The sequence below is a fragment of the Mus pahari genome, chromosome 8, assembly GCF_900095145.1.
Source record: "Mus pahari chromosome 8, PAHARI_EIJ_v1.1, whole genome shotgun sequence".
Taxonomy (NCBI): domain Eukaryota; kingdom Metazoa; phylum Chordata; class Mammalia; order Rodentia; family Muridae; genus Mus; species Mus pahari.
Window position 1 is genome coordinate 61,373,330 of NC_034597.1, and position 24,482 is coordinate 61,397,811.

Consider the following 24,482-nt stretch of genomic DNA (forward strand, 5'->3'; position numbering starts at 1 on the left):
CTGAGGTTTGTCAATCACGTTTCCCACCCCACCCCCACCCCCCAAACCAATCCTTTAGCTTCGGACTCTTAAAAATGTCCTGTGTCCATCGACCTAGACAGATAAGAATTTCTAACGCAACGTTATGTGCCTGAGCCATACGACATTCAGAGCATTTTTAACGAAGTCAGAAAGTTATTTGGGGCCTATTCGTCGTTGAGCACTCCTCTAGTTTGTTTATGATAAAAGCTGGGAGAGTGGAAGCGAACGAACGGCGGAGCCAGGGCTTCCGTAATGTCATCGGACGAGTGACGCCATCGACCCTGGTCACAGTGGTGTTCATCACCCTACAGGCAGGATGACATCACCGTCGGAACCCGCGCGGACAAGTGCGTGCTGGGTGAATTAGCTAATCGCTGGGGAGAGTGTGAAGTGAGCGACCAGCGGCTGAAACCCGGGAGAGGAGGGGGCGGGGGAGGATCCCGGCGCCCCGCCCTCTCGGTAACCGCTGCGAGCTGGCCAATCCGGGCAGGCCGCAGTGATGCGCAGCCTATCAGCGACCTGGTCTCTCCCGGAGGTTCCGCGTTAGCCTTGGCCCTCAAGGCAGGGGAGGGGGCGAGGGCGCCGCGGCCCACCGCAGCTCAGGTCCCGGTCGCTTGCCTCCGGGGGTCTGGCAGGTCCCGGCTTGCCACCTCCCCGGAGACTTGATGGCCTCGGAGGGCCTGGCAGGGGCGCTTGCCACCGTGCTGGGGGGGAAAGGGTTGCTGGTGCAGAGCTGTGACTCGGAGCCGGCTGGGAAGCCGCTGTTTCCCGTGCGGCTGCGGAAGAATGTCTGCTACGTGGTGCTGGCCGTGTTCCTCAACGAGCAGGTGAGCGTCCGACCGGCCGCTGGCCTTCGTCTCGGGAGCGTGCCGCCTGCCCTGATCCGATCAGGCGAGCCAACGGCCGCTGCCTGTACGTGGCGCTTCCCAATGTTGCAAAGCACTCTCAACACTAGCAGCTGAGCTGAGATCAACCTTCTGTAGACTCTATAATGTAGAAGGAGAAGCCGAGGTCCCGGGGTGGTTTATCTCATCCACTAGTCCTTGCCCCCCACCAGGAGAGGCCTGTAACATGCCTCCTTCCTTTCCAGGACTCTAGCAGTGCCTGACGTGCAATGGGGATTTCCTAGACTCTCCGGGCACCACGGGTAGTAATGGGGAGCTTACATGCAGGCCTCCGATCCTGTGAGAGTTCTTTTTAGTGATCACCTCTGTACAAGTCAGCTTTATAAAATCCTGGCCAAGAAAGGGTAGGTTGGTATAGGGGTGGAGCTAAGTTTCAAAGCCTCAGACCCTAGATTGAGGACTTGACACAGGCGGTTTGTAAGTCCCATGGGAACAAGAGCAAGACAGTGGCATAAATGAGTCAGTATAGGAGTGGTGGCAATCTTCAGGATGAAGCCTCCTTAGAGCAACGCCCAAGGACCTCAGCCCCTTTCCACAATAGAAGTCCTTGTGGGTCTTGAGTTACAGCAAAGGGGAGACAGCCACAGCTTTCAGCCATAGCAGGGCCTGGCTCCCGAGGATCTAGCATCCTGAAGGTGTCTGTCTACCAAGAAGGGAACTTTGGGCCGTCATCCAGGTAGGGGCTGCTCTTCTGAAGCCCCCAGACTGGCTGGGTAGGAGTGAAGATTGTCTTGCTTCCCTCTCAGGATGAGGTGTTGATGATCCAGGAGGCCAAGAGGGAATGCCGGGGAACGTGGTACCTCCCTGCAGGAAGAATGGAGCCAGGCGAAACCATCGTGGAGGCCATGCAGCGGGAGGTGAAGGAGGAGGCGGGGCTGCTCTGCGAGCCAGTGACACTTCTGTCTGTGGAGGAGAGGGGCGCCTCCTGGATCCGCTTTGTGTTCCTGGCTCGCCCAACAGGTATAACCCACCTGGTGACATTTCTCACAGTTCCTCATCCTGTAGGCTTCTGCATATGGCATTTGACCTACTACGGGGCTAAGAACTTTGGGGGTCTCTTTCTCTCTCTCTCTCACAGACTCTCGATGGATGGTGTTGGGGTGGCTTACTTGGGGTGTTGTTGGTGGTTTACTCTCTCAGGCTCAACCCTTCTCATACTGGCCTTCCCCATCCCCCCCCCCCCCAAATCTCTCCTAGGCGGAGTTCTCAAGACTTCCAAAGATGCTGATTCTGAGTCCCTCCAGGCCGGCTGGTACCCACGGGTCTCCCTGCCCACACCGCTTAGAGCCCATGATGTTCTGCACCTGGTAGAGCTAGGTGCCAAATTCTGCCAACAAGCCATGCACCCTCTCATTCTGCCTCAAGAGCTTCCCTGCAGTGTGGTCTGCCAACGGTTGGTGGCCACCTTTACAACAGTCCAGTCGGTGTGGGTGTTGGTGGGCACAGTGGGGACACCTCACTTGCCCATCACTGCCTGTGGCTTTACCCCTATGGAACAAAGGGGCGGCATCAGGGTGGCCACCCTGAGGCTACTACAGGAGTGCCTGACTCTGCACAGTTTGGCAGTGGAGACCAAGGGGTTGCTTGGGCTGCAACACCTAGGCAGAGACCATGTGGATGGTGTCTGCCTAAATGTGCTGGTGACGGTGGCTTTTCGGAACCCGGGAATCCAAGATGAGCCCCCAAAGATTCGGGGTGAAAACTACTTTTGGTGGAAGGTATTAGAGGAAGATTTACAAAAACTGCTTCTGTACAGACTCCAGGAATCGTCAGTGGTCCCCCTGAGCAGATAGAGAGATGCCAGCAGGGGCCAAAAGCTGAGCAGCCCCCTCCCTCTGAGGTAGAGAAAAGGCTGGCAGTCAGGGATCTCATTGTACATTTTGAGGGGGGCAGGGACCACACATGGAGCCCAAAAGAAGAGTGCCTTGAATCCACTCTTCAAGGGCTCAGTTCTGAGAGCACACAGTACTTCTCTTTTAAGTTGGTGAGGAACTTTTCGAACCCTAAATGGCACCATCATCTTTGTCCACTTTGGAAAAGGCTGCATGTCAATCCTTCCAGCCCCATAGGAATGTAGAGAGGGATGGGACATGGGGGACGCATCCCTCAGGGCAGAGTCCTCATTGCTGAGTAAAAAGGTGTTGCTTAACCTGCCTACTTGCCTAAATGTATGTGTGGGGAGGATACGGGGCACTGTCCCACCCACAGTCACCCATGGTCTTTCCTCACCATGTACACACTGATGTTATGCAGGGATCCTGGGGCAGACATCGATGCTTGCTGAAGCCTCGACCCACCCAGGCTCTCTTTAGTGTTCCTGTCCTGTCGGGGCGGGCGTGGGACTTTGAAGTGACCACACCCCTAATAAAAGCACAGCCCAGACCCGTCCAGGTGCTGAACGGTTCGGTCTGGTGGAACGAGAAAGAGCTGAGGATGACACGTTGGCCTCTGCCAGTCTTTTTCTCTTCGAGCTTCCTGGGCTCTGACCTGTCCCGTGTGCTCTTGGGCCTGGCTTTTTGGTTTTTGCTCATGCCCCTGTCCTCAGTTCATGTAGCCCAGGCTGACTGTGGACTCTTACAGTGTAGCTGGTGATGTCCTTGACTCTCTGAAGGAGTCAAGCCCTTTTATCAACGGGTTACACTCCCAGGCCATCACAGGATTCTGTTTTCTTGAGATAGACTCTGCCCACATAGACCAGGCTGACCTCAATCAAGTTTGTTGTGATCTTCCTGCCTCCGATTCTGGAGTCCTGGGAATACAGATGTGCTCCAGCATGCCAGCTCCTGCTGCTGCTGCTTATCATTAGCATCATTATTATTATTATCTGATGAAAGCTTTGGAGCTGGAGAGGTGGCTCTGCTCAGCAGTTATGAGCATGTGCACCTCTTGCTGAGGACCTGAGTTTGGTTTCCAGTCCTTGCAGCAAGTGGCTCACAACCACCTCCAGCTTCAGGCTTTCCGAAACCCTCTCTGGCCCCTGAGGGCACTCACTCAATGTGCACATCTCCTATACAGACATACATAATTAAAAATGAAAATGAAAATGAAAATCAAAAGCAGTTGGAGCAAAGAAAATGTATCCCGTGTTGCTAATCATCACATTAGGGGAAAGATTTCTGATTCTGAGCAAGGAGACGTACTTTCTGGCATTGCTTTTCAAAGAGGACAGTAGCTTGAAGAGCCAGAAAAACTCCTTGATCCTTTCCCTAGTGCCCCAGGCCTCATTGGTAACCATCTTGTGGTCTCTAGAGAGGAATCCTCCTTAGACTCCCTGAGGACATAGTTTCCAAATGATAAACCAAAGTGAGGTATGATGACACATACCTATTATCCCAACATTCAGGAGGCAGAGGCAGGAGGATCTCTAGGAGTCTATATAGCAAGTCCCAGGACAGCCAGTCCTACATAGCGAGGCCCTGTTTCAAAAACTGGAACAAAATAAATGAAGTCTTTTCTATTTTATTTTTAGAGTGCCGTGGGTTGAACCCAGGGGCTCGCACATTCTGGGTTAAGCAGGCTACCTAATGGTCTCACTGAAAACCAAGACCTTTTATTCAGGTCAGGACTTCACACACAGAGAAGGGCAGTGACATTCACTCCTACCATTTAGCCTGGTGGTTTTTGATCCTGAGTACACATCACTGTCACCCAGAGAGTTCTCAGCTCTGTCCACCCACTAGAGTGACTAAGCTACTGAAACCAGCTGGGTGCTGGCGTGTGTGTGTGTGTGTGTGTGTGTGTGTGAGTGCACGAGCAGGCACATGCATGCACATAAGCAAAAGGAGGATGATGTTGGGAACCCTGCTCTATTGCTTTCTACCTTATTCCCTTGAGACAGGGCCTGGTCTATCACTGGGCTAGCCTGGCACACTGCAAGCTCCAGTGATCCTCCTGTCTCCCTGTCTCCTTCACCCATGGCACTAGGATGTCAGATGTACATGCAGCCATACCTCAGCTTCTTACTTGGCTGATGGGAATACAGAGAAACCCATGGCTCCATTAGCACTTTCTCTCACCCACTGAGCTGTCTCCCCAGCTGAGCACCAGTATCTCAAAAAGAAGCCTAGATTCTTTTTTTTTTTTTTTTTTTAAGATTTATTTATTATATGTAGCTGTCTTCAGACACTCCAGAAGAGGGTGTCGGATCTTGTTACGGATGGTTATGAGTCACCATGTGGTTGCTGGGATTTGAACTCTGGACCTTTGGAAGAGCAGTCGGGTGCTCTTACCCACTGAGCCATAGGTCACCAGCCCTAGATTATTCTTAAAAGAATGTCTTTTAAGATTTCTGTTTGTGTGCGTGCGCACACTCAAGTGTAGCCCCTCAGAGGCATCAGATGTCCTGGAGTTGGAGTCTCGGACAGTTCAGAGCTTCCTTACATTGGTGCTGGGAAGCAAACTTAGGTCCTCTGCAGTAAGTGTGTTACTAAGTCGCCTCTCCAAGTGGTTCTAAGGAGGTGCTGTTGAAACCCTGCTGAGGACCTGCTTCTCATATTGCCCTACACCCTGAATACTCTTGATGATTCCCATATGATTTAGAAAACAGCCAAGGTGGGAGTTGGGCATCAGAGTACACACCTGTAACTCCAGCACTCAGGAGACTGAGACGAAAGAATCACTGTCCAGTTTAAAGCCATCCTGGGCATGTATATAGCATGTATATAGCATGACCCTTTCTCAAAAGTCCAACCCACCAACCAAACAAAGAGCAGTGCTAAGGACCGAGACCCAGAGCTTTACCCATGTTAAATAAGTACTTTTTGTTTTTTGAGAGTTTCTCTGTATAGCCCTGAGTATTTTGGAATTCGCTCTGTAGATGAGGCTGTCCTGGAACTCAAGCTATCCCCCTGCTTCTGCCTCCTGAGTGCTGGGATTACAGGTGTGTCACCACTGCCCAGTTAAATAAGGGTTTTTAATCCATAAAGGATACCTGTAGATCTCTCCAAACACCTATGTGTAAATTTTCACCAGTCCCAATCGTTAGGATTGACATGGTCACAAAGCACACAGTAGCACACAAGATGAGGCTACCACACTGCCTGGTGACTCTAAAGCCAGCAGGCTCAGTTGTAGGGGAAAGGAATGAAAGAGTGTTGCTCAGCCCAGAGTCCGCTCACTCAGCTGGTGCTGAGGAGTATCTAAGTGGCAATGTCAGGACTCACACTGCCTCCGCTCTCTCTCCAGTGCCGGACAAGGAACTGGGTCGTCTTCCTTGGGATGAAAGATGGCCTACAGGGGCAGAAAAGCTTGGGGAAAAAAAAGCAGACTGGGGATAGTCAGTGTGTCCACACAATCACAATGTTTATTGCTGTGCTGTTGTGAAGACATCATGCAAATGCCAAAGTGCATTGAGTATTGCCCAGCCCCTCAACCGAGTACAAATCTCAGAGTATAGACCCACTCCACCAAGATCTGCTCCTGTCCTACACCAGCACCCATGTGTACTCACAGCTCTCTCTCTCTCTCTCTCTCTCTCTCTCTCTCTCTCTCTCTCTCTCTCTCACACACACACACACACACACACACACACACTCATTCATGGCTCTCACACATACACAGGAGGGCACGATGTTCTTCGGAGCAGCAGAGAAGTCCTCCCCCGCTGGGAGGAATGCGGGAGAGGTAGAGGTCATGGAGTTTCCTCCTCTTTCATGTCACCTCCTGGCAACCTGTGCCTGGCTTCGAGAGGCGGCATGGGCAGGAAAAGGAAGCAAGAAGGGGCTCTGGCCTGCTCCTCCTTGCCCAGGAGCGAAGCCAACAACTGCAGGCCTGTTGTGAGGTAATGCCTGGCGCCGCCCGAGTGCTCTTGCAGGTTGAGACAGATTCAGGCCGGGTGGGGTAGCAGCCCCAGCCATGGAGGACATACGAAGAACAATGCCAGAGCTATCTGCTTGTGTCTTGGCCTAGCCTCACTAGGCTTCAGGGGTCTGGAGTCAGGGTGCCCTGTCCCATCTGTACCTTGAGTTCCTATAGTTACCAGGACTGCATTCCACTAGGACCCCTGGGCACTGGGCAAGATTCAGAGGGCAAGGCCCCCCATCCCTGGTCAATGACCTCTCTGCCCAGGTGTTTCGGACTTGCTGAGACGGGTTCAGAAGGCGCCAGAGAGGAACCAGCTGGAGCTGGAGCCTGGCACCTAGTTCCAAGGCTCTCGCCTGCTCTGGCTGCAGCTGCGCCAGGGCTCTTGTTAGCAGCTGCCCCCGCCTGGGCGCAGAGCATACTTTGGGCCTCTGCCAGGAGGCAGTTGGGAATTTTGCAACAGTCTCCAGGAGGGTAGAGCAGGAAGAGGGGGCTTCCCCTCAGTCTCCTCCACTACTGTTCACGAAGCCATGGAGAAACCTGCTGAGTCTTAGCAGCTTCCATGATACCTAATGTAACAGACAGGGTTCCTGGGCCCCCCCCATCTCTCTGGACTGGATTTCTTTTTCAGCCAGCCACAAAGGCAGCAGTTCATCTCCCTGCCCCCTGGAGTTGTCTCATGTTGTGGCCCTGGTCACAATATAGCAGAGATAGTCACGCAACACATGCAGGGCAGCATCTAGGCACTCACTGGCCATCCTCCAGCTCCTCTAAAAGGCTCCAAGAATACCACTGCCTTAGGAGCCAGCACCTCTCTGAAACCTCAGCTCATGGGGTCAACAGGTGAGGTGTCCTGCAGCTGAAGTCCCCGGCACGGAGGACAGAGTGGCAGCATGGCCAGGCAGGAGACTGCCCATGGGCAGTACAGGCAGGAGTCTTCCCCCACCCATCATGCTCCGGGCTCAGACTTGCCCTTCTGGAGGTGGAGAGAAGTTCAGGTAAGGACCATGTGGGGGAAACTTGACAAACGCAATGGCAGCCAGCTCCTTGCAGAATTCCTCAAGTACTACCACACCCTGGAGTAGGGTCTGATGGTCCAGACTGTGGAGAGACAGTGTCATGGCATGGCTGGGTGTCAACAGATGTGCTGACAGTATGACAGCCCATGTCCACAAGGCTTGACCTAGGGCAGACTCCTCAGTGCTGCCCTCCCAACCCTGGGCACTTCCCTTGACTACTTACTGCTCTCCGGGAATCTGGCCCATCAGTTGCTTGCGTACCAGGAGCAGTTTGCCCGAAAACTGGGGTACCCTCTGAATTCTTTGCATTAAGTCACCGATCACCTAGAGCCCAGAAAGGACTAAGATGAGAAGTGACCATGTCCCTCAGCTGTCCCTGGCTCTACCATCCCATGGGAGGCAGGGGACACGACTGGAAAACCTGTGCTTTTCCTGATACTGGAAAGGGTACCTAGCCAGTCCCGCCCCTTGCCTGGTTCTGTCCCTTCCTGTCACACCCTCATCCTTACCCTGACAAGCACAGAGAACAGGCTCCTGCAGCCAGGGGCCAGGCTGATGTAGGGATCCAGGAGGTACTCATGGATATGGGGGTGGGGGAACAGGGCGAGCCGGGACAAGACTGAGGTCACTTGTAGGTTCAGGCTGTACGGCTGGAGGGAACAAGATGGACACCGCTGAGGGCTGGCAACCAAGGCTGAGCATGTTTGCACTCCCCAAGCGAGGCGCCTGGCTGCTGCGAGTGGGTGCGGGGGTGGGAGGCTCACGTGATGTGTCTATGTCATGGATTCCCTGGGGCTGAGGACCAGAGCATGTTAGGGCGTGTGGATAAGAGGCGAGACAGGGCTTCCCGCCTGGGGAAAGGAAAAGGGGCTGTGGAGCTGAGGAACCAAAGAGGGGTCCACCCCAGTCACCAGCCCCTACAAGGCCCAGCTGGGAGCTTCCCTAGGCGTGGTCTTTATGGCTACCTGATCCAAAATCCGGGCGATTCGATCAAAGAGCACTTGAAGGAAGCGACCCTCAAAGAAAGGCCTTTCAGGCTCATGAGGGTCCAAGGGCGCTGGGCCCAGGGGCCAACCCCAGTGGGCCACACGGGAGCTGCACTCCTGGAACTGAAGCAGAGGAGAGGTAGAGTTGAGGGAATAGACCCAGAAAGGCCTAGTTGAGGGACCCTATAAACACAGTGTGGGGTTGGGACTGTATCGGGGATATCAAAGAACCTAGAAGGGGAGGGAGGCCTTCACTCACCAGGCCGTAGGCATCGTGCACATATGTGTCATATCCATTCTCCTCCAGGAAGGCTGATGTCTTGGCTTCCTCAGGGACCAGGCAAAGGAAGCTAAGAGACAGGGGCCTAGGTGTGGAGGCGCCTCCCCAGGTTTCCCCCACTCTCTGCTGTTCACAGGGTCCCAAAGAAAGAATAGAATTCAGGTGACTCCGACTGCCTAACCTTCTCCCCACCTGTTAACAATCTCCGTCACTGCTGTTTTGCCATCCGAACTGGTGGCGGGAGCTGGGGGAGGCTTTGTGGAGGGCTGAAGGCCAGAATCGAGGAAGCCATCGGTGAAGTAGGGGTCTTCCTCCAGATCCCTGCAGGCAGGGAGATCACCATGCCCCGAGGAACAGATGGATGAGGGGGGTGCGCATGCATGCACTGAGTCCTGGGCAGCACCCTGCCTCCCTCTCGGCTTCACTTACAGGGTATCCTCATAGTTCTCCGGCTCTGGTGAGCCCCGGGCCACGTACAGGCGGCCCTCGAGGTTTTGCAGGACGAGACTGCGGATGGCCTGCTCATGGGGCTTCTGCAGTAGCTCCTCAAATAGCCTCAGCGTGGCAATGCTGATCTAGAAGGAGCAAGAGGGCAGCAGGGGACCCTCCTGTCACCCTCCTAGCCCCCCCACCCTCTCTCTCAAGACAGGGTTTCTCTGTATGGCACTGGCTGTCCTGGAACTCACTCTGTAGACCAGGCTGGCCTCAAACTCAAGAGATCCACCTGCCTCTCCCTGAGTGCTGGGATTAAAGGCACGAGCCACCACTGCCTGGCTCCTCTTGGCTTCTCAGTGCCTGAGAACCAATGCCAGATAAATTCCTCTAAGGTGGGGTCACCTCCCTTGTTGGCTAGGGGCTAAAGAAGGACTTCCATTTCTCTTCTGATGTGCCATCTCATGTAAACGCCTTGGCTTCTCTGTGCCTTAGTTTCTGAATTAGAAGAAAAATGGGACTACTTCACAGAGAGCTCCAATCTCCAAAAGCTGAACGAACAGAAAAGCAGTTTGCAAAATATACAGAAAACCATGACAGAGACAACACGGCTGTCAAGCATAGACTGTCACTACTTTGGCTTGAGGCCTGCGGCTGAGCCACCTGGGCCAGCAGGAAAGCAGCTCTGGAAGCCTTGTGTGGGCTATGGTACAAACTGAGAATAAAGGCTTACCTCGTCAGAGAGATGGTCACAGTGCGTGATGAGGTGTGTACCCAGAGTGTGGGGGTTGTCCTCTATGGCTGCAGGACGTTGGTCAGTGCCTAAGAGGAAGGTCATGGCCTCCTGCAACAGTGCAGGGGAGCGCAGCTGACGTAACAAAGCTGTCAGCAGGGCAGTGGAGGTCAGGATGCTCTGTTCAGATCTGTAGGGACAGGGATAGAGCAGGGGCAAGTCAGTGGGCATGCAGAACCTTTCCATTTTCCTTCCATTGTTGGCTAACACCGCCACCCCCCAATCCCTCATGAGGTCCTATAGTTAAGGTGGGGAGGCTGTGGGCCGGACACAGACAAGAGCCATGGACAAGGGACTGAACAGACACTTACACATGCAGGAGCTGGGGCTGCAGGGTCTCTACAAACAGCTTCTCAGCCACAGTCTTTGCCAAGGCATCTGCAACCACCTAGGAGCCAGAGAACATGTCTCCTGCATTCAAACCCCATCATGGTCACTCCTAAAAAAAACCCTGTGCAGCCCCCAGATATGTCAGAGAGCCCTGGTTAACCAGGGCCAAGCTGGCATCTGGCCCCAAGTCACTATGTGTCAGCTCTACGACTCCATCACTGCCATGAGACCCTCGTGGAGCAAGAAGAGCCCTGGTCGAACCTGCCCCACTCACCGTGTGTGCCTCTGTGATGAGGTGGTCGCAGTAATCAAACCAGCCCAGGAAGGCAGCCAGAGCCTCCTTGCCAGGGAAAGCGGTCTCATCAGATGGGGCACTGGGTAACCTAAGAGAAAGGGAAGCAAGAGTCTGGAGGACACGCAAAAAAAGCTTCAGGGTCTTTCTGAAGGATAGCTGAGCGGTGGGTGGTCTCCATTCCATCTGTTGCTGTGGTCAGATTGCAGAAGTGAGGCTTCTGGGAGGCTGGGAAGGGCCCTTGGGACTGGCTCTCCCCGCAGGAAAAAGGGAGCCAGACTAGCAGCCCCTGAAGGTATTTCCCAGTCTCCCTAGGCCAGGAACCCACCTCCAGCTGATGCCCTCTAAAGAGGCAATGTCTGCTGGGTCAAGGCAGGCTGGCATGCACCGGTACAGTTGGCAGAGGTGCTCGGCTATCGCCATACAGCAGGAGGTACTCTGTGTCAGGTAGGTGGCAGCTGCTGGTGAGGCCACGCTTACCAGCAGCAATATGTTCTCCTGTGCCTTCAGGGCCAGCCGACTCTTCTAGGGGATGGGAAGATGACATCTGAGACAACAGTTCCCTCCACCCCTCCCCCCCTGGCCGGCTCTGTGGTCAGACCTTGCCCCCCCCTCCCCCCCTGGCCGGCTCTGTGGTCAGACCTTGCTCTTGCACAGTCCAAGCAGAGATGTGATAAGATTGCTCTCGCCAGGCCCGTTTTCTGGCCCCTCAGTCTCAGCGGACAGGTGGATGCTTAAGGCTGGGACACCACAGTGCTCCTTATCCAGTCCAGGATCCCTGTTGAGAGCATCACTGTGGGGACAGTCCTTATCCCTGTAGCCAGCTACGTCTTTAGGCGGAGCTGTAGACTCTCTGGCTGTCTTCTTCTTACCTATAATCTTTTTACCCTGAAAGAAGGTGGGGTGAGGCCGAGATCAGAAAGGAGATCACTCCATCCCACAAGATGCTTCCTTGTGAGTGCAGGGTTAAGAGTCAGGGTAGTAGAGCACCCCTGTAATCTTGGAAGGCAGAGAGAGGAGGGTCACAAGTTCAAGTCCAGCCTGGGTAACACAGTCTCACTGTGTATCCGCCAGGCATCATAATACATAGTGTAACTTCAGAACTTGAGGCTAAGGCAGGAAGATTATAAGATTAAGGCAAACCTGGGAAGTGTGTGTGTGTGTGTGTGTGTGTGTAGATAGATAGATAGATAGACAGACAGACAGACAGACATAGCACCTGCCTCCAACAGCCAAAATAAGGGCCAAAACAGACGGCTCATCAAGTAAAGGCATTTGCTACAGGAGACTCAAAGACCTGAGTACAATCCCCAAACCCATGTAAAAGTGAAGGGAAAGAACTGACTCTACAGACTTGCACTCTGACCTGAACATGCTCACACACACTCACACACTCATACCCACACTCACACCCACACTCACACACTCACACACATACACACTCACACCCACACTCACACCCATACACACATACTCACACACATACACACTCACACCCACACTCACACACTCACACACTCACACACACTCATACACATACACACTCACACTCACACACACTCACACCCACACACACACCCACACACACATACTCACACACACACTCACACACATCCACACACACATACTCACACACATACACACACCCACACTCACACCCCCCCCCACACTCACACACACCCACACTCACACCCACACTCACACCCACACTCACACCCGCACACACACACGCACACACACACTCACGCATACAGGACAGGGCTGGAAGTATGGCTCAGCTAGTCTGGTGCTTGCCTAGAACACATGAAGCCCTAGGTTCAGTTCTCAGCCCATAAACTGGAGCATAGTGGTACAGGCCTACAACTCAACACTAGTGAGAAGAGTTAAGAGGGATCAGACATTCAAGGTCATCCTTGATACTACACGGTGAGTTTGAAACCAGCCTGGACTATAAGAGACACCTCCCACCTCACCCCACTAAAAATCCAAAATGCAGGAAAAAGAATATAGAATGGGAAAAACCAACCAAACAAAAAAACCACCGAGACTCATCCCAGAGTGCTTGTGGGCACTGACTTCGTCTGCTTCCTCTGCAGGGTCAAGCGGGCTTGCCTCTGGGGCTGTGCACCACCCTCTGTTCCCCAGAGAAGCACTTACTTCCAGAATATAGGCCAGCAGCTCTGGGTCCTGCTGGATCTTAGAGCAGAGGACACTGGTGAACTGAACTTCTTCCTTTTCTGTGAGGGATCCAGGGACTGTCCCTCCGAGCCGGAGAAGTTTCTGAAAGGGGCAGAGCACAGACACCAGAGGGATGGGTGTTGGAAAGGGAAGACGCCCTCTGCCCGACGCCCTCTGCCCTTCGTCCTCACCTGCACAGGCCTGTGGACACTCAGGTAGTGCAGCAGTGGGTGCTGTACCTGGCTCAGGACCTTGCTGAAGAACTGGAACACCTGCTGTCGCATGCCTGGGGGGTACTGAGACAGAACATCCGGTCAGAGGTCTGAAACACTCCTCTGCAGAGAGCCGCTGGGCTCAGAGCCCTCTTCCCTTCCACACGGTGTGTAAAACAGATCTTCCCTTCTTGCCCCAAACCCCTTTCCCGAATTAGCTCCTTTCATGGCTGGGTTATTACTGAATATGGCACTCCATCCGTATCTACTGGTTTTGTATCTGTGGGTTCAATCAGCCTCAGATCGAAAATATTCAGAAACACGTACAGATCTTTTTCTTATTACCTAATTACTGTAGCTCCATAAGTTTCACAGTACTTATATTTATTAATTATAAGCAACCTAGAGATGACTTAAAAGTGCAGGAGAGCCGGGCAGTGGTGGCACACCCCTTTAATCCCAGCACTTGGGAGGCAGGGGCAGGCAGATTTCTGAGTTTGAGGCCAGCCTGGTCTACGGAGCGAGTTCCAGGACAGCCAAGGCTATACAGAGAAACCCTGACTCGAAAAAGAAAAAAAAAAAAAGGTACAGGAGACTGTATGTAGGCTATCTAAAAACAGTCTACTCTGGGTATCCGTGGGACATGGGTTCTGGGAATCTGTCTGTCATCTACCAATCTGTCCATCATCTCTCTGTCCCTCTCTTTCTTTCTGGATCCTATGTAAATTTTTATTTTATTTATGTATGTATGTGTGCACACACACATATATGTGCCACATTGCACATGAGGAGGTCAAGGAACAACTTGCTGTTCTCTACCACCATGGAGATGCCAAGAGCTAAAATCAAGTTGTCAGGCTTGGTGGCAAGCACCTTCCCTACTGAGCCATCTTGCTGGCCCTCAGATCTCATTTTATAAGTGACTTGAACAGCCACAGATTATGGACCTGAGGGGAAAAGTAGCAGGGTCCTGGGACCAATCCCCAGGGATAACAAGGACCCAGTGTGTGTGACCATGCTGGCCCTCAATCTCAGCACCAAGAACCTTGAATAGAGCCCAGCAAATGGCTGAGTGACGGAGTGAGTTGTTGCAATTAGTCACGGTAATTGTTCCGTTAGATAGAGGAGCACGGGTAGGAGAGCGTGGGGTAAGGGTTTGACTGGGGTGGAAGTTTCTAGATGCCCAGGAGCATTGCCCACCTCCGCTTTGCCCAGAGTGCACAGGGTCTCCAGGATCTTGTGTTGTAGCAAGTATTCCAGACAGGGTCCAGCCTCACCAAAAGACGCCTGCTGTTTCTCCTCATACACCAGGATGTCCAACATCTGCTTCAGACGCCAGGGGATATCTGTTTTCTTGGCTGGGGTGTTTTCATCTAATTGAGGTTAAAGACACAAGGGTAGGTGACGGGAAGAGCACCAGACCCTCTCATGACAAGCCCAGAAGAAGTCACGCCTGAGATGGGCTGAGTGCCACCAGGAAATGGAAGTTTGCAGCTGATACTTGTATATTTAAAAAGATAGAGTGGCAGGGGATAAGGCCCAGGACATGAGCTGCTGGATGAGAGCATGCTCGCTCCAATGTGACATCAAGTGTACAGCAACATTCCCTATTAAAGTGAGGACAGGGACTCCTTATGAGCCCACAGGAAGGCACAAGTCCATAGAAGATGATTTGAGAGTTCCTGATCTAGTCCAGGCTTAAGTGGGCAGCTACAGAGTCTGCCCAGTGATTGTCCAGGTCACATTTTATCAGCTTCCTTCCTAGCATCTCCCAGGGCCTGGCCTGCAACCCTCTTTCATTGTGGGGAGTCACAGGAAAGCAAAGACAATCCCTTGGTCAGATGGGTACTGCACCTAGGTAGAGAAAGGTTCCCAGATGGCCTTGGAGCACCCCCTAGCTTTCCTTTAAGGCAATGGCTGTTAAGCAAAGCAGCTTGCTTCACCCTCTCCCTGGAACTCCGGTCTAGAGACCACTCTGGAAATTAAAGGCCTATATCAGGTGGAGGGCTCTTAAGACAGCTTTAGGCTGGGCTTGGTGGCATAGGACTGTAATTGCAGCTTCTCAGGAGGCTGGTGAGGCAGGAGTATTGAAAGTCAAGGCCAGTCTAGACAACTTAAGTGAGATCTTGTTTCACAATAACGAGTAAAAGGCTCACAGGATGCAGCTCAGTGGGGCGTGGAGATACGGAAGATTGCTCTGGCTTCAACCAGTTCTCCCTGAAACATCTGTCAGTGTCAAGAGACATTTGTGGACACCACAGTTGAGAGGTGATATTAGAATTAAGTGGGGAGAAGTCAGAATTGCTGCTCAACAGACAACACAGTTATTTATCCTTCAATACAAACAACCCTGCCTCAGTGCCAAGACTGAAGGAATCTGGCCTAACAGGACCCCCAACCCCCCCCCCATGAAAGAATCTGGCCTAACAGGACCCCCAAGGTCCGCCCTCCCCCCCTGAGGGCTCAACGGCCATTTTAACTTCATGGGCTGGCTCAAGCTGGAAAGAAAACCTCTAGAAGTCATAGGCCCAAACACAGTCTGAATTCAGGGAGATGAAAGGCTAAGGATACAGGGTCTGGTTACCTGGCAACCAGGCTTACTGACTACTAAGCACCCAATCAGATTCTGAACCTCTCTGCATCATGGCAGGTTAGCACATGAATGCTTTGGCCCTTTGGGATGTCAGTCAGATGAGAAGGGACCCAAGAACGGTCCAAGCCTTAGCTCTCCTCCTTGTACTTCTTTAAAAAAAAATAATAATAATAATTTATTTTATGCATATGAGTACACTGTAGCTGTCTTCAGACACCAGCAGAGGGCATCAGATCCCATTACAGATGGCTCTGAGACACCATGTGGTTACTGGGAATCGAACTCAGGACCTCTGGAAGAGCAGTCAGTGCTCTTAATGGAGAGCAGCCATCTCTTCAGCCCCCACCTTGTACTTCTTAAGGTAGCCATGGCAAAATGATTTATTACACATCTTTCTCCTTTTCCCGATTTTCTAAGACAAGGTGTCATGTATCCCAGGGTGACCTTGGCCTTCCGATCCTCTTGCTCCCACCTCCTAAGCACTTGATTACAGGCATGCACCATCGCCTGGTTTATGCAGTGAGGACTGAACCAGCAGGTCTCGGTATAGGCTGGACAAGCATGTTGCCAACTGAGCTACAGCCAAGCCCTGCTGCATTTCCTTTAACCAACAGTCCTAGTGACAAGCACTTGGGATGAAGGCCTGAGGGCTGCATCCAGTTGGAAACTAAAGCAAGTCGAGTCACCTTTACCATCAGTCAGGCCAGTGAGGTCCCCAACCTCCTTGTTCTCACTTATCACTCACACAGCTCCTCCCCCAAAAAGGTCAAAATGGGGTCAACAACTTAACCATGAAGACCTGCAACCGCTAGGGCTCTGGGTCTTACTCGCATCAGTCTATCTCTGGCTCAGTAATGATGGCTCAGGACAGAGATGTCCTGGTGTCCAGAGCCCTGACATGACCTTTCCAAGACACCTGTGGTCACTCTCTACCCATTCTCCCCACCTCAGTCCTCGGATCAAAGGCTGGGGAGCAGCAGACTTACCTGTGCTCTCGATATAGTAGTGTGTGATGCCTTTCCAATGCTCCACGAAGGCCTGTAGCAGGTCAATGCTGGGCTCCCGCTGCAGAGAGAGTAGATGCAGTCTTTGTGGGGGTGCCAACCAAGGGCCCACTAGCACCAGCACTCACAGGAACAGGCCCATGTGCCTGCTCAGTGTCCAGTGAGTTCTAGGTCCTAGAAAAAGCATTCTGTTCCCAGCTTCTCAAAGGGAAGAGTAATTCATCTCTCCAGGACTCAGCAGCATAGGACGTCTCCCACATGCCCCTACCCCACAGGCTCTGTCCCCAACAAATAAGCATGCTGAAGGAGGAATAGACAGACAAGTATTTCTGCACAGTCCAAAGTCCACACATGCTACAACAGAGGGCCTGTCATCAATACAGGGGCACCTGAGAAGAAAGATTACGAGAATGATACCCAAGGAAAACGCATTTGGGTTTCTCTCTGTTGGAGTCCGGGAAAGCCTATGTTCAAGGACAGGGCAGACTCTACTCAAACAGTTAACACTTCTATACCCTTTAAAGGAAAGGCCTTACTTATAGGGAGCTTCAGTCCCAGGCCGAGGTCTACACCCCTAACTCTAGAGGCTCAGACTCTGCTCTCTGCAAGCCCCTCAACTCCCTGTCCCCCAAAGTATTCTCTCCATTATTGGTTGATGTTAGTCCTAGGTGCTGCAGTAGAGAGAGAAGCTCACCAAGATGCTAAGCCTTCGTTTCTGAATGAGCAGAGGGGTTCAGCCTTCTCTGGAAAGACTGACTAGCTCACACAAGTTACTTTACTCAAACTTACAAGGTTAACTGGGGCTGGGAAAGGTTCCAGCTACCAAGTTATCTTGCCCTTTGCGGCTCCCACAAGAATCTTTTGACCACGGCTAGCCATAATCAAAAGGAAGAACTCCAGGTTTGCCAGGAGTACCTTAGGACCAAGGTTGGTGGAGCTGCAAGCTCCCACATAGCAAGCACCAAGTGCAGATTCTCTAGAGACATTTCAAGATTTGGTCTCATAACAATTTCTAAGCCTCTACTAATTGACACAAACATAGCAAAGGCTTCATTGAAACATTTTACTCAAAGGCAGACACAAAGGCTTTACAATACATATCTCTACACTCCAACCACACCCTCTAGCTGGCACTGGCCTTGAACCTAGGGTGATTAACTGGCCTGAGAAAAACAAAACAAACAAACAAACAACAAAAAAAAACCTTCTTTCCTTGTACAATAAATGTTTATAGGAAGAAATGCAGAAAAGAACTGACAGTGGCTTCCCAGCCCTGTCTGACACATTCATAATGGACCCTATGCCTAAGGTTTAGGAAATGCTGCAGGAGGCGGGTAATCAAGACAATATGAGTTAGCATGCCAACACAGATGGGGGGGAAGTTTAAAAGGCCTCACCTCTAGATGAAGACAGTTGATAGCTGCTGAGAGCCTGCGAATGTCTTTCCCAGGGACTAACACCCTGACAGATTATCCAATACCAAATGGTCAGCCCTTAAATGTGCGCATATGAGCAACATTGGATGAACTCAGCAAGGTGTGTGTGTGTGTGTGTGTGTGTGTGTGCGCGCGCGCGCGCGCGCCCCCCCCCCCCGTGCACGTACATGTAACAACAATTAAGAAGAGGTTGTTAGTGTGAAAGGAGCTGGGGACGTGGGAAAGTTTGTAGGGGGGAGGTAAGAGGTCAAAATGATCTAAATACAGTACTGCTAAGAATCTGAAAAAAAAAGTTTTTTAAAGGAAAAATTGTTACCAGGACAGAAATGCATCAACAGTCCCTACCATGGGCACTAACTTCCTCTAGGTCTCTGCTCAGACCACAGTGTCCTGGGGGCCATCGTTGCTTTATATTTGTCTAGGTCCTGAGGTCCTCCGTGAGGTCAGTGAAAGGTTGGGCAGCTCCACAAAACCCTTGGCACCACAGAACAGGGCATCTTCTAGAACCAGGCATTTGGTGCACATCTTGTGAGTGCCTTCTAGGTGCAGGCTGCTGTGCTGTATGCCACAAGCAATCTAATGCTAACTAGACCTCCAGTAAATGTGCTGTCACCAAGAAAAGAATACAAAATTGCACCCCAAACCAGTCTCCGCGGAAGCAGCAGTGGAAAGGGACATGGTAAAGGGAGTCACTGCTAGGGGCTGGAGCGATTGCTCAGTGAAGAGCACTGGATGCTCTTCAAGACAGGAGCTGGCTTCCCAGAACCCACATCGGATGTTTCACAACTGTCTGTAACTCCAGTTCCTTGGATCTAACCCCCTCTTGTAGCTTCCACGGGCACCTGCGCACATGCGGCCTAGATTTGCATATATATACAAAGTAAAAATAAAAGTGAGTCTTGGACTGGAGAGATGGTTCAGTGGTTAAGAGCACTGACTGCTCTTCCAGAGGTCCTGAGTTCAAATCCCAGCAACTACATGGTGGCTCACAACCATCTGTAAGGAGATCATTGAATGCCCTCTTCTGGTGTGTCTGAAGGCAGCTACAGTGTACTTACATATAATAAATAAATAAATCTTAAAAAAAAATAAGTCTTAAGAAAAGAAGAGCCACTAATGGATCCCTTTCAAGATCCTACCAAAGAACAAAAGCTCCAACTGGATCAAATTCCAGCCGTGCGAGGGAGACGGTCCCCAGGAAAGATCTGGGCAGAGGGCATTAGGGTAAAGGGTAAGAGGAGCATGTGGGTCTCCAGGCCAAGTCAAGAAGCCTGTTTTTGTTTTTGTTTTGTTTTTGTTTTTCTTAAGGCAGCAAGGTCAGTGTCAACTTCAGAGGAAGGTTTTGGAAGGAGCTGTCTGGTAGTGTCATACAGAAGAGGAGACTAAAGAGGAAGATGTTTAGCTGGCCATGGCAACAGAGGAGTAAGGAACAACTAAGAGACTTTGAAACTCTTCCCACCCTCCTTGCAGACAGTAGGCTCGTCTTTCAAAAGTAGTTGTCACCATGTGTGGTGACAGCGAACCTTTAATCCTAGTAGTCAGAAGGCAGAGGCAGGAAGACCTCTATGAGTTCAAGGCTAGTCTGGCCTACAAAACAAACTACAGGATATCAGGAACTACAAAGAGGGATCCTGTCTCAAAACTAAAGAGATTAGATGTAGGGTCAGTGACTCTTCCAGAAAGGCATTACCCATAGTCCTTCAAGATACTTCATCCCAGGCTGGTAAGGTGCCCTCTGACCTCAGACCCAGGACCTCTGACCTCCACATGCATGCTGTGGCATACCCCTCCCCCCATACACACTAAACAACTGTACTATTAAGATACCTCGCCCAAAAGGAGCAACCCAATTCATCACCTCCATTTGCCACCATTATCCAGGTTCTGATAGAACTGTGAGTTTCCAGTTTGCCGGCGCTGCGGGGTTTTGATTTGTTTGTTTTCTTGGTTTTTTGAGACAGGATTTCTCTGTATAGCCCTGGCTGTCCTGGAACTCCATCTGTCGACCAGGATGGCCTTGAATTCAGAGAGCTGCCCGCTTCTGCTTCCAGAGTGCTGGGATTAAAAGTATATGCTGCCACGGGCCAGTTTAGGGTTTTTTTTTTTTTTTTTAAATCTGGCAACCCCAGAGGGCTTTTGCCAACTCTCAGAAAGCTCCTGAAGACACTCCTGCCACACTTTCTTGTCCTAGAAAGTCCTTGGCCAGAACCCCAGTGACCTAACAGCCTCTATGATAGGGCCTTATCTAGCCTCAGATTTCATCTGTAAGTTCCAAAAAACCTTGTGCCAGACTCAGTGAAAAAGACTACTCACAGAGATGCAGGGAAGGGGGGTTGGGGACAGCCATCAAATCCTGGGGCAGATGAGAGCAGGGTGGACAGAGCTCTCTACCTGCATCTGCTACTAGATACCAGACCAACAAAACTACCAGGCAAGTTCCTCTAAACAATAGCAATAATTTTAGAAAGAGCCACAAGGATCTCTACTGTTGGGTCCGGAAGGGGCAGAAAGCATATTCGACTTGATGTTCCAACCTGAGGGAAGACCTAACTCCCCAGACAGTGGATGGAGCTGAAAAGAGGGATTCCTATGTGGCATAAAGCACACTTTCTGAACATGGTGTGTAGGTTGCGCACTACAGGTAACCTGCCTAAAACTATGTCCCTCCGCTCTCTTCATCTGCAGCCCCTGGTGCCTCAGCTTTCTTTACTTTCTGAGTGTGAGCATCATGGAAGCTTAGGGCTGTCCCCCCTGTCAACCCTCCTTGACAATTGAGCCGTCTCCAGAAGGATGAATTAGTGTATCGGATTGCTTTCTAAGATGACACTTGTTTTTATTTGGGACAGGAAGGAGAAGGAAAGGTGAAGAGGTCATTTTGGAAACTCCCTCTTGGGGTACCCTAGACCCCATTCCTCACAGCAGAGCAGGGCAGTGGGAGGAGGGGAGGCTACAGAAGTGCCTCCCTCTCCTTTACCAGTTTTCCTAAGGCTGAGCCAATTGATAATAACACTAGCAGCCTGGCATGGTGCTTTAATCCTAGCAGAGGCAGAGGCAGAGGCAGAGGCTGGTGGGTCTCTGAGTTCGAGGCCAACCTGATCTACAGAGGGAGTTCCAGGACAGCCAGGGCTACACAGAGACAACCTGTCTCAGACAAACAAACAAAAACCAAATCACAAAAATAATGAAGGCTCTGACTGGGGAGGAGGGGGGGGGGAGGTGGAGTCAGACCTAAGATTGCTTCTCCGGACACAATTTGACAGACGGAACCCATCAATTAGAGGGTGTTCTCTTTTTGTTGTTGTTGTTGTTTGTTTGTTTTGTTTTGTTTTGTTTTTTTCGAGACAGGGTTTCTCTGTTTAGCCCTGGCTGTCCTGGAACTCACTTTGTAGACCAGGCTGGCCTCGAACTCAGAAATTCACCTGCCTCTGCCTCTGGGATTAAAGGCGTGCGCCACCACGCCCGGCCTTAAAGGTTGTTCTTATACAATGAGAAAAAATAATTAACTTTCTAAATAGCTTCTCCCAAAGCTACTGAATGAAGTGGCCAGGGACATGCACTCCCAGAAAAAAGGCACAAACACAAACTGACAGTTGTAAACAGAGAGAGAGAGAGAGAGAGAGAGAGAGAGAGAGAGAGAGAGAGAGAGAGAGAGAGAGAGAAACCACTCTTCCACGCAAGCCCCTCCAGCAGGCTGACGTCCCTAACTCAAGGTCAGCTGGCTCAGTGGCCTGAGATAAGCCTGCAGAGGGCTGCTTCCGGGTTCTCGCGACCACCGACCCCTGCAATGCTCTCTATCGCCTTCTTCCTGGGGACTTATGTCACTCAGGGTCCCAACTCCCATGCTAAGAGGGAACTCAGTGCGGGAACTCCTGCTCCCAGTAGTTGTCTGGCAGCTAAGAGAAGAAGGGGAAGAGTGTTGTCAATCCCAGGTGAGGAGGAACGGAGGAACGTCAGCAACGAGAAAGGAAGGCTGACGGGCGCCGGAGGAGGCGTGGGGGCAGAACTGGGAGAAAGAGCTGGTGACAAGGGAACCTTAGGGGAGAGAAGAATTACAAAGCTAGCGGAAGCTCTCGGGGCGCAGGGAACGTTACGAGAAGCCGAGCGGAGCGCAGGCTCGGGGGACCGAGACGCAGGTCAGGGAGTGGGACACAGGAAGCACAACAGGAAGCAGTGCGGAGGCCGGATCGAGGGATCGGGACTCGGGATCAAGGGAGCGCGGCTCGGGGTCACGAGAGTCGGGCTTAGGATCAGGAGAGCGAGGCGCAAGATCGAGGGGGCCGGTCGGTCTGGGGAGAACCCCGGAGCTAGGCGCTCCTGGCGGCCGCGACGAGGGACGGTCCCCGGAGACGAGGCCCGGAAGCGGCGTCGGGGCCAGGGGAGGGGCCCTGCCCCAGGGGCCCGCACCCGCCCGCCCCCCTGCCCGCGCCCGCCCCTCCGGTCCGACCAGGGCCCGGCCTCACCGCCCCCACGGCCTCCTGCAGCAGTGCCCCGAGCCGGCTCAGCATGATGGCGGCCCGGCCCGGCTCGCGGCCCGGCTCCCGGTGGCGGCGCGGCGGTGGCGGAGGAGGCGGCCCAATGGGCGGGACCCGGCTCTGAAACCCCGCCCCTGCCGGAGGGCTCGGGGCGCTCTAAGCCCAGGGCTGGCCAGGTCCTGATGGAGGGGCCTTGGGGAGCACCCTGGGGAGCTGATGACCTAAGGTCCATTTGAGTAACACCCAGAGACTTCTAATTCCTCGTGCGCCCTCACAATCCTACCAACACAGTAGCCCTGGACACACATGGCTGTGGAGTGTTTAAAATGTCCTGGTCCTGACAAGCTGTGTCAAGGACACTCCAGAAGGCAAAAGACTAGTGGGGAGAATTGACGACACACGTTTAAATGTAATGGGTTAGGAATAGTGGGATAGGTTATGGCTAATATTAATTTTACCTGTTGTTCAGTACTTTTTTTAAAAAGGTCGTTACTGGAAAAGATGTTCGCTAAGGTTTGTTGTTTGATTAGGGATTGATCAGAAGAGTCCCAGCAAAAATCTGTCTCATGTCCCCTACTCTGGAGGGAAAGAAGACAACTGGGGCACACCTGCAATCAATCCCAGTACTCAGTAGTATCAACAAGTCAAGGAGATCCTGTAGCAAATACATGCTCACAACACACACACACACACACACACACACACACACACACACACACTGACACACTCCAAACACAGAGATACACGCACACATATACACACAAGTTCACATACACACACAAAACACTCACATAATTACAACACACTGACACCACACACACACACACACACACACACACCACTTAGAGAGGGGGGGTGTTGAAGACATGAACCATTTAAAACAAAAACCAAAGCAAACAATAAAAAAACAAGGACTGCATGAGGCTCTTGGTTCAATCCTCAGTATCAGATAAGTAAATAGATGGATAAATAATACATAATTATTTATATAAAATTTATGTAAATCTATATAGGTATTTACATAAGTTATAAATAATTAAATTATTTATATCTATCTTAAATATCCAGGCTACCCTAAAACTCACCATTATTTTTGTTCTTCCAAGGCTTGAGATTATAGGCTTGTATTACCATATCTGGGCTGCACTGTAAATTCCAGGCCAGTCTTAGAAACACAGTGAGACATTAAAAACAAGAGTTGGGCGTGTAAGTTGCACTTGATGTCACATGCCTTTGACCCCAGCACTCAGGAAGCAGAAGCAGGCAGATCTCAGATCTCTACTAAGTTCAAGGTCAGCCTGGTCTACAGAGCAAATTCTAGGACAGAGAAACCATGTCTTGAAAATAAAAAAAAATAATAATAATAATAATCAGGGAAACAGAGTTGACATATTTTTTTAATTATCAGATATTTTTGGTGTTCATTGATTTCATGACTGTAAAGTCAATTCTTGTTTTCTTTTTTCAAGACAGGGTCTCATATGGACCAGGCTAGACTCAAACTTACTGTGTAGCTGAAGTTGACCTTGAACTCTCCACCTTCCTTTGCCCTCCACTCCTGATTCTAAATGGTGAGGTGTTTAGTAAATAAAACCAAAACAAAAGCTTTCGGGAAGCACTGGAATAAAGTTGCCCAGGTTTTACATCTTTGTGTCATGAGAAGGGAACATGAAGGACTCTCCCTAAGGCTTTGTTTTAGGGCTCAAAAACATCACTTTGAAGGAACCTAA

The 24,482-nt window shown here is 51.5% G+C and overlaps 2 protein-coding genes across 2 annotated transcripts; one reads left to right on the plus strand and one right to left on the minus strand.

Moving 5' to 3' along the window:
• The first annotated feature begins 366 nt into the window (after nucleotides 1-366).
• On the plus strand, nucleotides 367-4,387 carry Nudt18 (nudix hydrolase 18). The gene is made up of 3 exons (XM_021203957.1): nucleotides 367-848; nucleotides 1,673-1,886; nucleotides 2,124-4,387. The coding sequence occupies exons 1-3, from the start codon at nucleotides 687-689 to the stop codon at nucleotides 2,717-2,719; spliced, it is 972 nt and encodes a 323-aa protein (XP_021059616.1). The 5' UTR covers nucleotides 367-686; the 3' UTR covers nucleotides 2,720-4,387.
• A 2,008-nt stretch (nucleotides 4,388-6,395) lies between these two features.
• Nucleotides 6,396-22,833, minus strand: Fam160b2 (family with sequence similarity 160 member B2). The gene is made up of 17 exons (XM_021203300.2): nucleotides 22,741-22,833; nucleotides 16,827-16,905; nucleotides 14,448-14,620; nucleotides 13,227-13,331; nucleotides 13,015-13,137; nucleotides 11,500-11,745; nucleotides 11,186-11,382; nucleotides 10,840-10,948; nucleotides 10,547-10,623; nucleotides 10,176-10,365; nucleotides 9,440-9,585; nucleotides 9,203-9,331; nucleotides 8,990-9,080; nucleotides 8,710-8,853; nucleotides 8,254-8,394; nucleotides 7,968-8,068; nucleotides 6,396-7,826 (listed from the first exon to the last, which is right to left on the minus strand). Exons 1-17 carry the CDS (start codon nucleotides 22,783-22,785, stop codon nucleotides 7,688-7,690), a joined length of 2,235 nt encoding a protein of 744 aa, XP_021058959.1. The 5' UTR covers nucleotides 22,786-22,833; the 3' UTR covers nucleotides 6,396-7,687.
• Nucleotides 22,834-24,482: the final 1,649 nt, after the last annotated feature.

Excerpts from the sequence above, each read along its gene's own strand:
- Nudt18 (XM_021203957.1), top strand. The coding sequence starts at position 687 with ATGGCCTCGGAGGGCCTGGCAGGGGCGCTTGCCACCGTGCTGGGGGGG. Across the intron at positions 849-1,672 it reads CCGTGTTCCTCAACGAGCAG|GATGAGGTGTTGATGATCCA; the intron begins GTGAGCGTCCGA and ends CTTCCCTCTCAG. Across the intron at positions 1,887-2,123 it reads GTTCCTGGCTCGCCCAACAG|GCGGAGTTCTCAAGACTTCC; the intron begins GTATAACCCACC and ends AATCTCTCCTAG.
- Fam160b2 (XM_021203300.2), bottom strand. The coding sequence starts at position 22,785 with ATGCTGAGCCGGCTCGGGGCACTGCTGCAGGAGGCCGTGGGGGCG. Across the intron at positions 13,138-13,226 it reads GTGTCCACAGGCCTGTGCAG|AAACTTCTCCGGCTCGGAGG; the intron begins GTGAGGACGAAG and ends TGCCCCTTTCAG. Across the intron at positions 9,586-10,175 it reads GTGACCATCTCTCTGACGAG|ATCAGCATTGCCACGCTGAG; the intron begins GTAAGCCTTTAT and ends TGCTCCTTCTAG.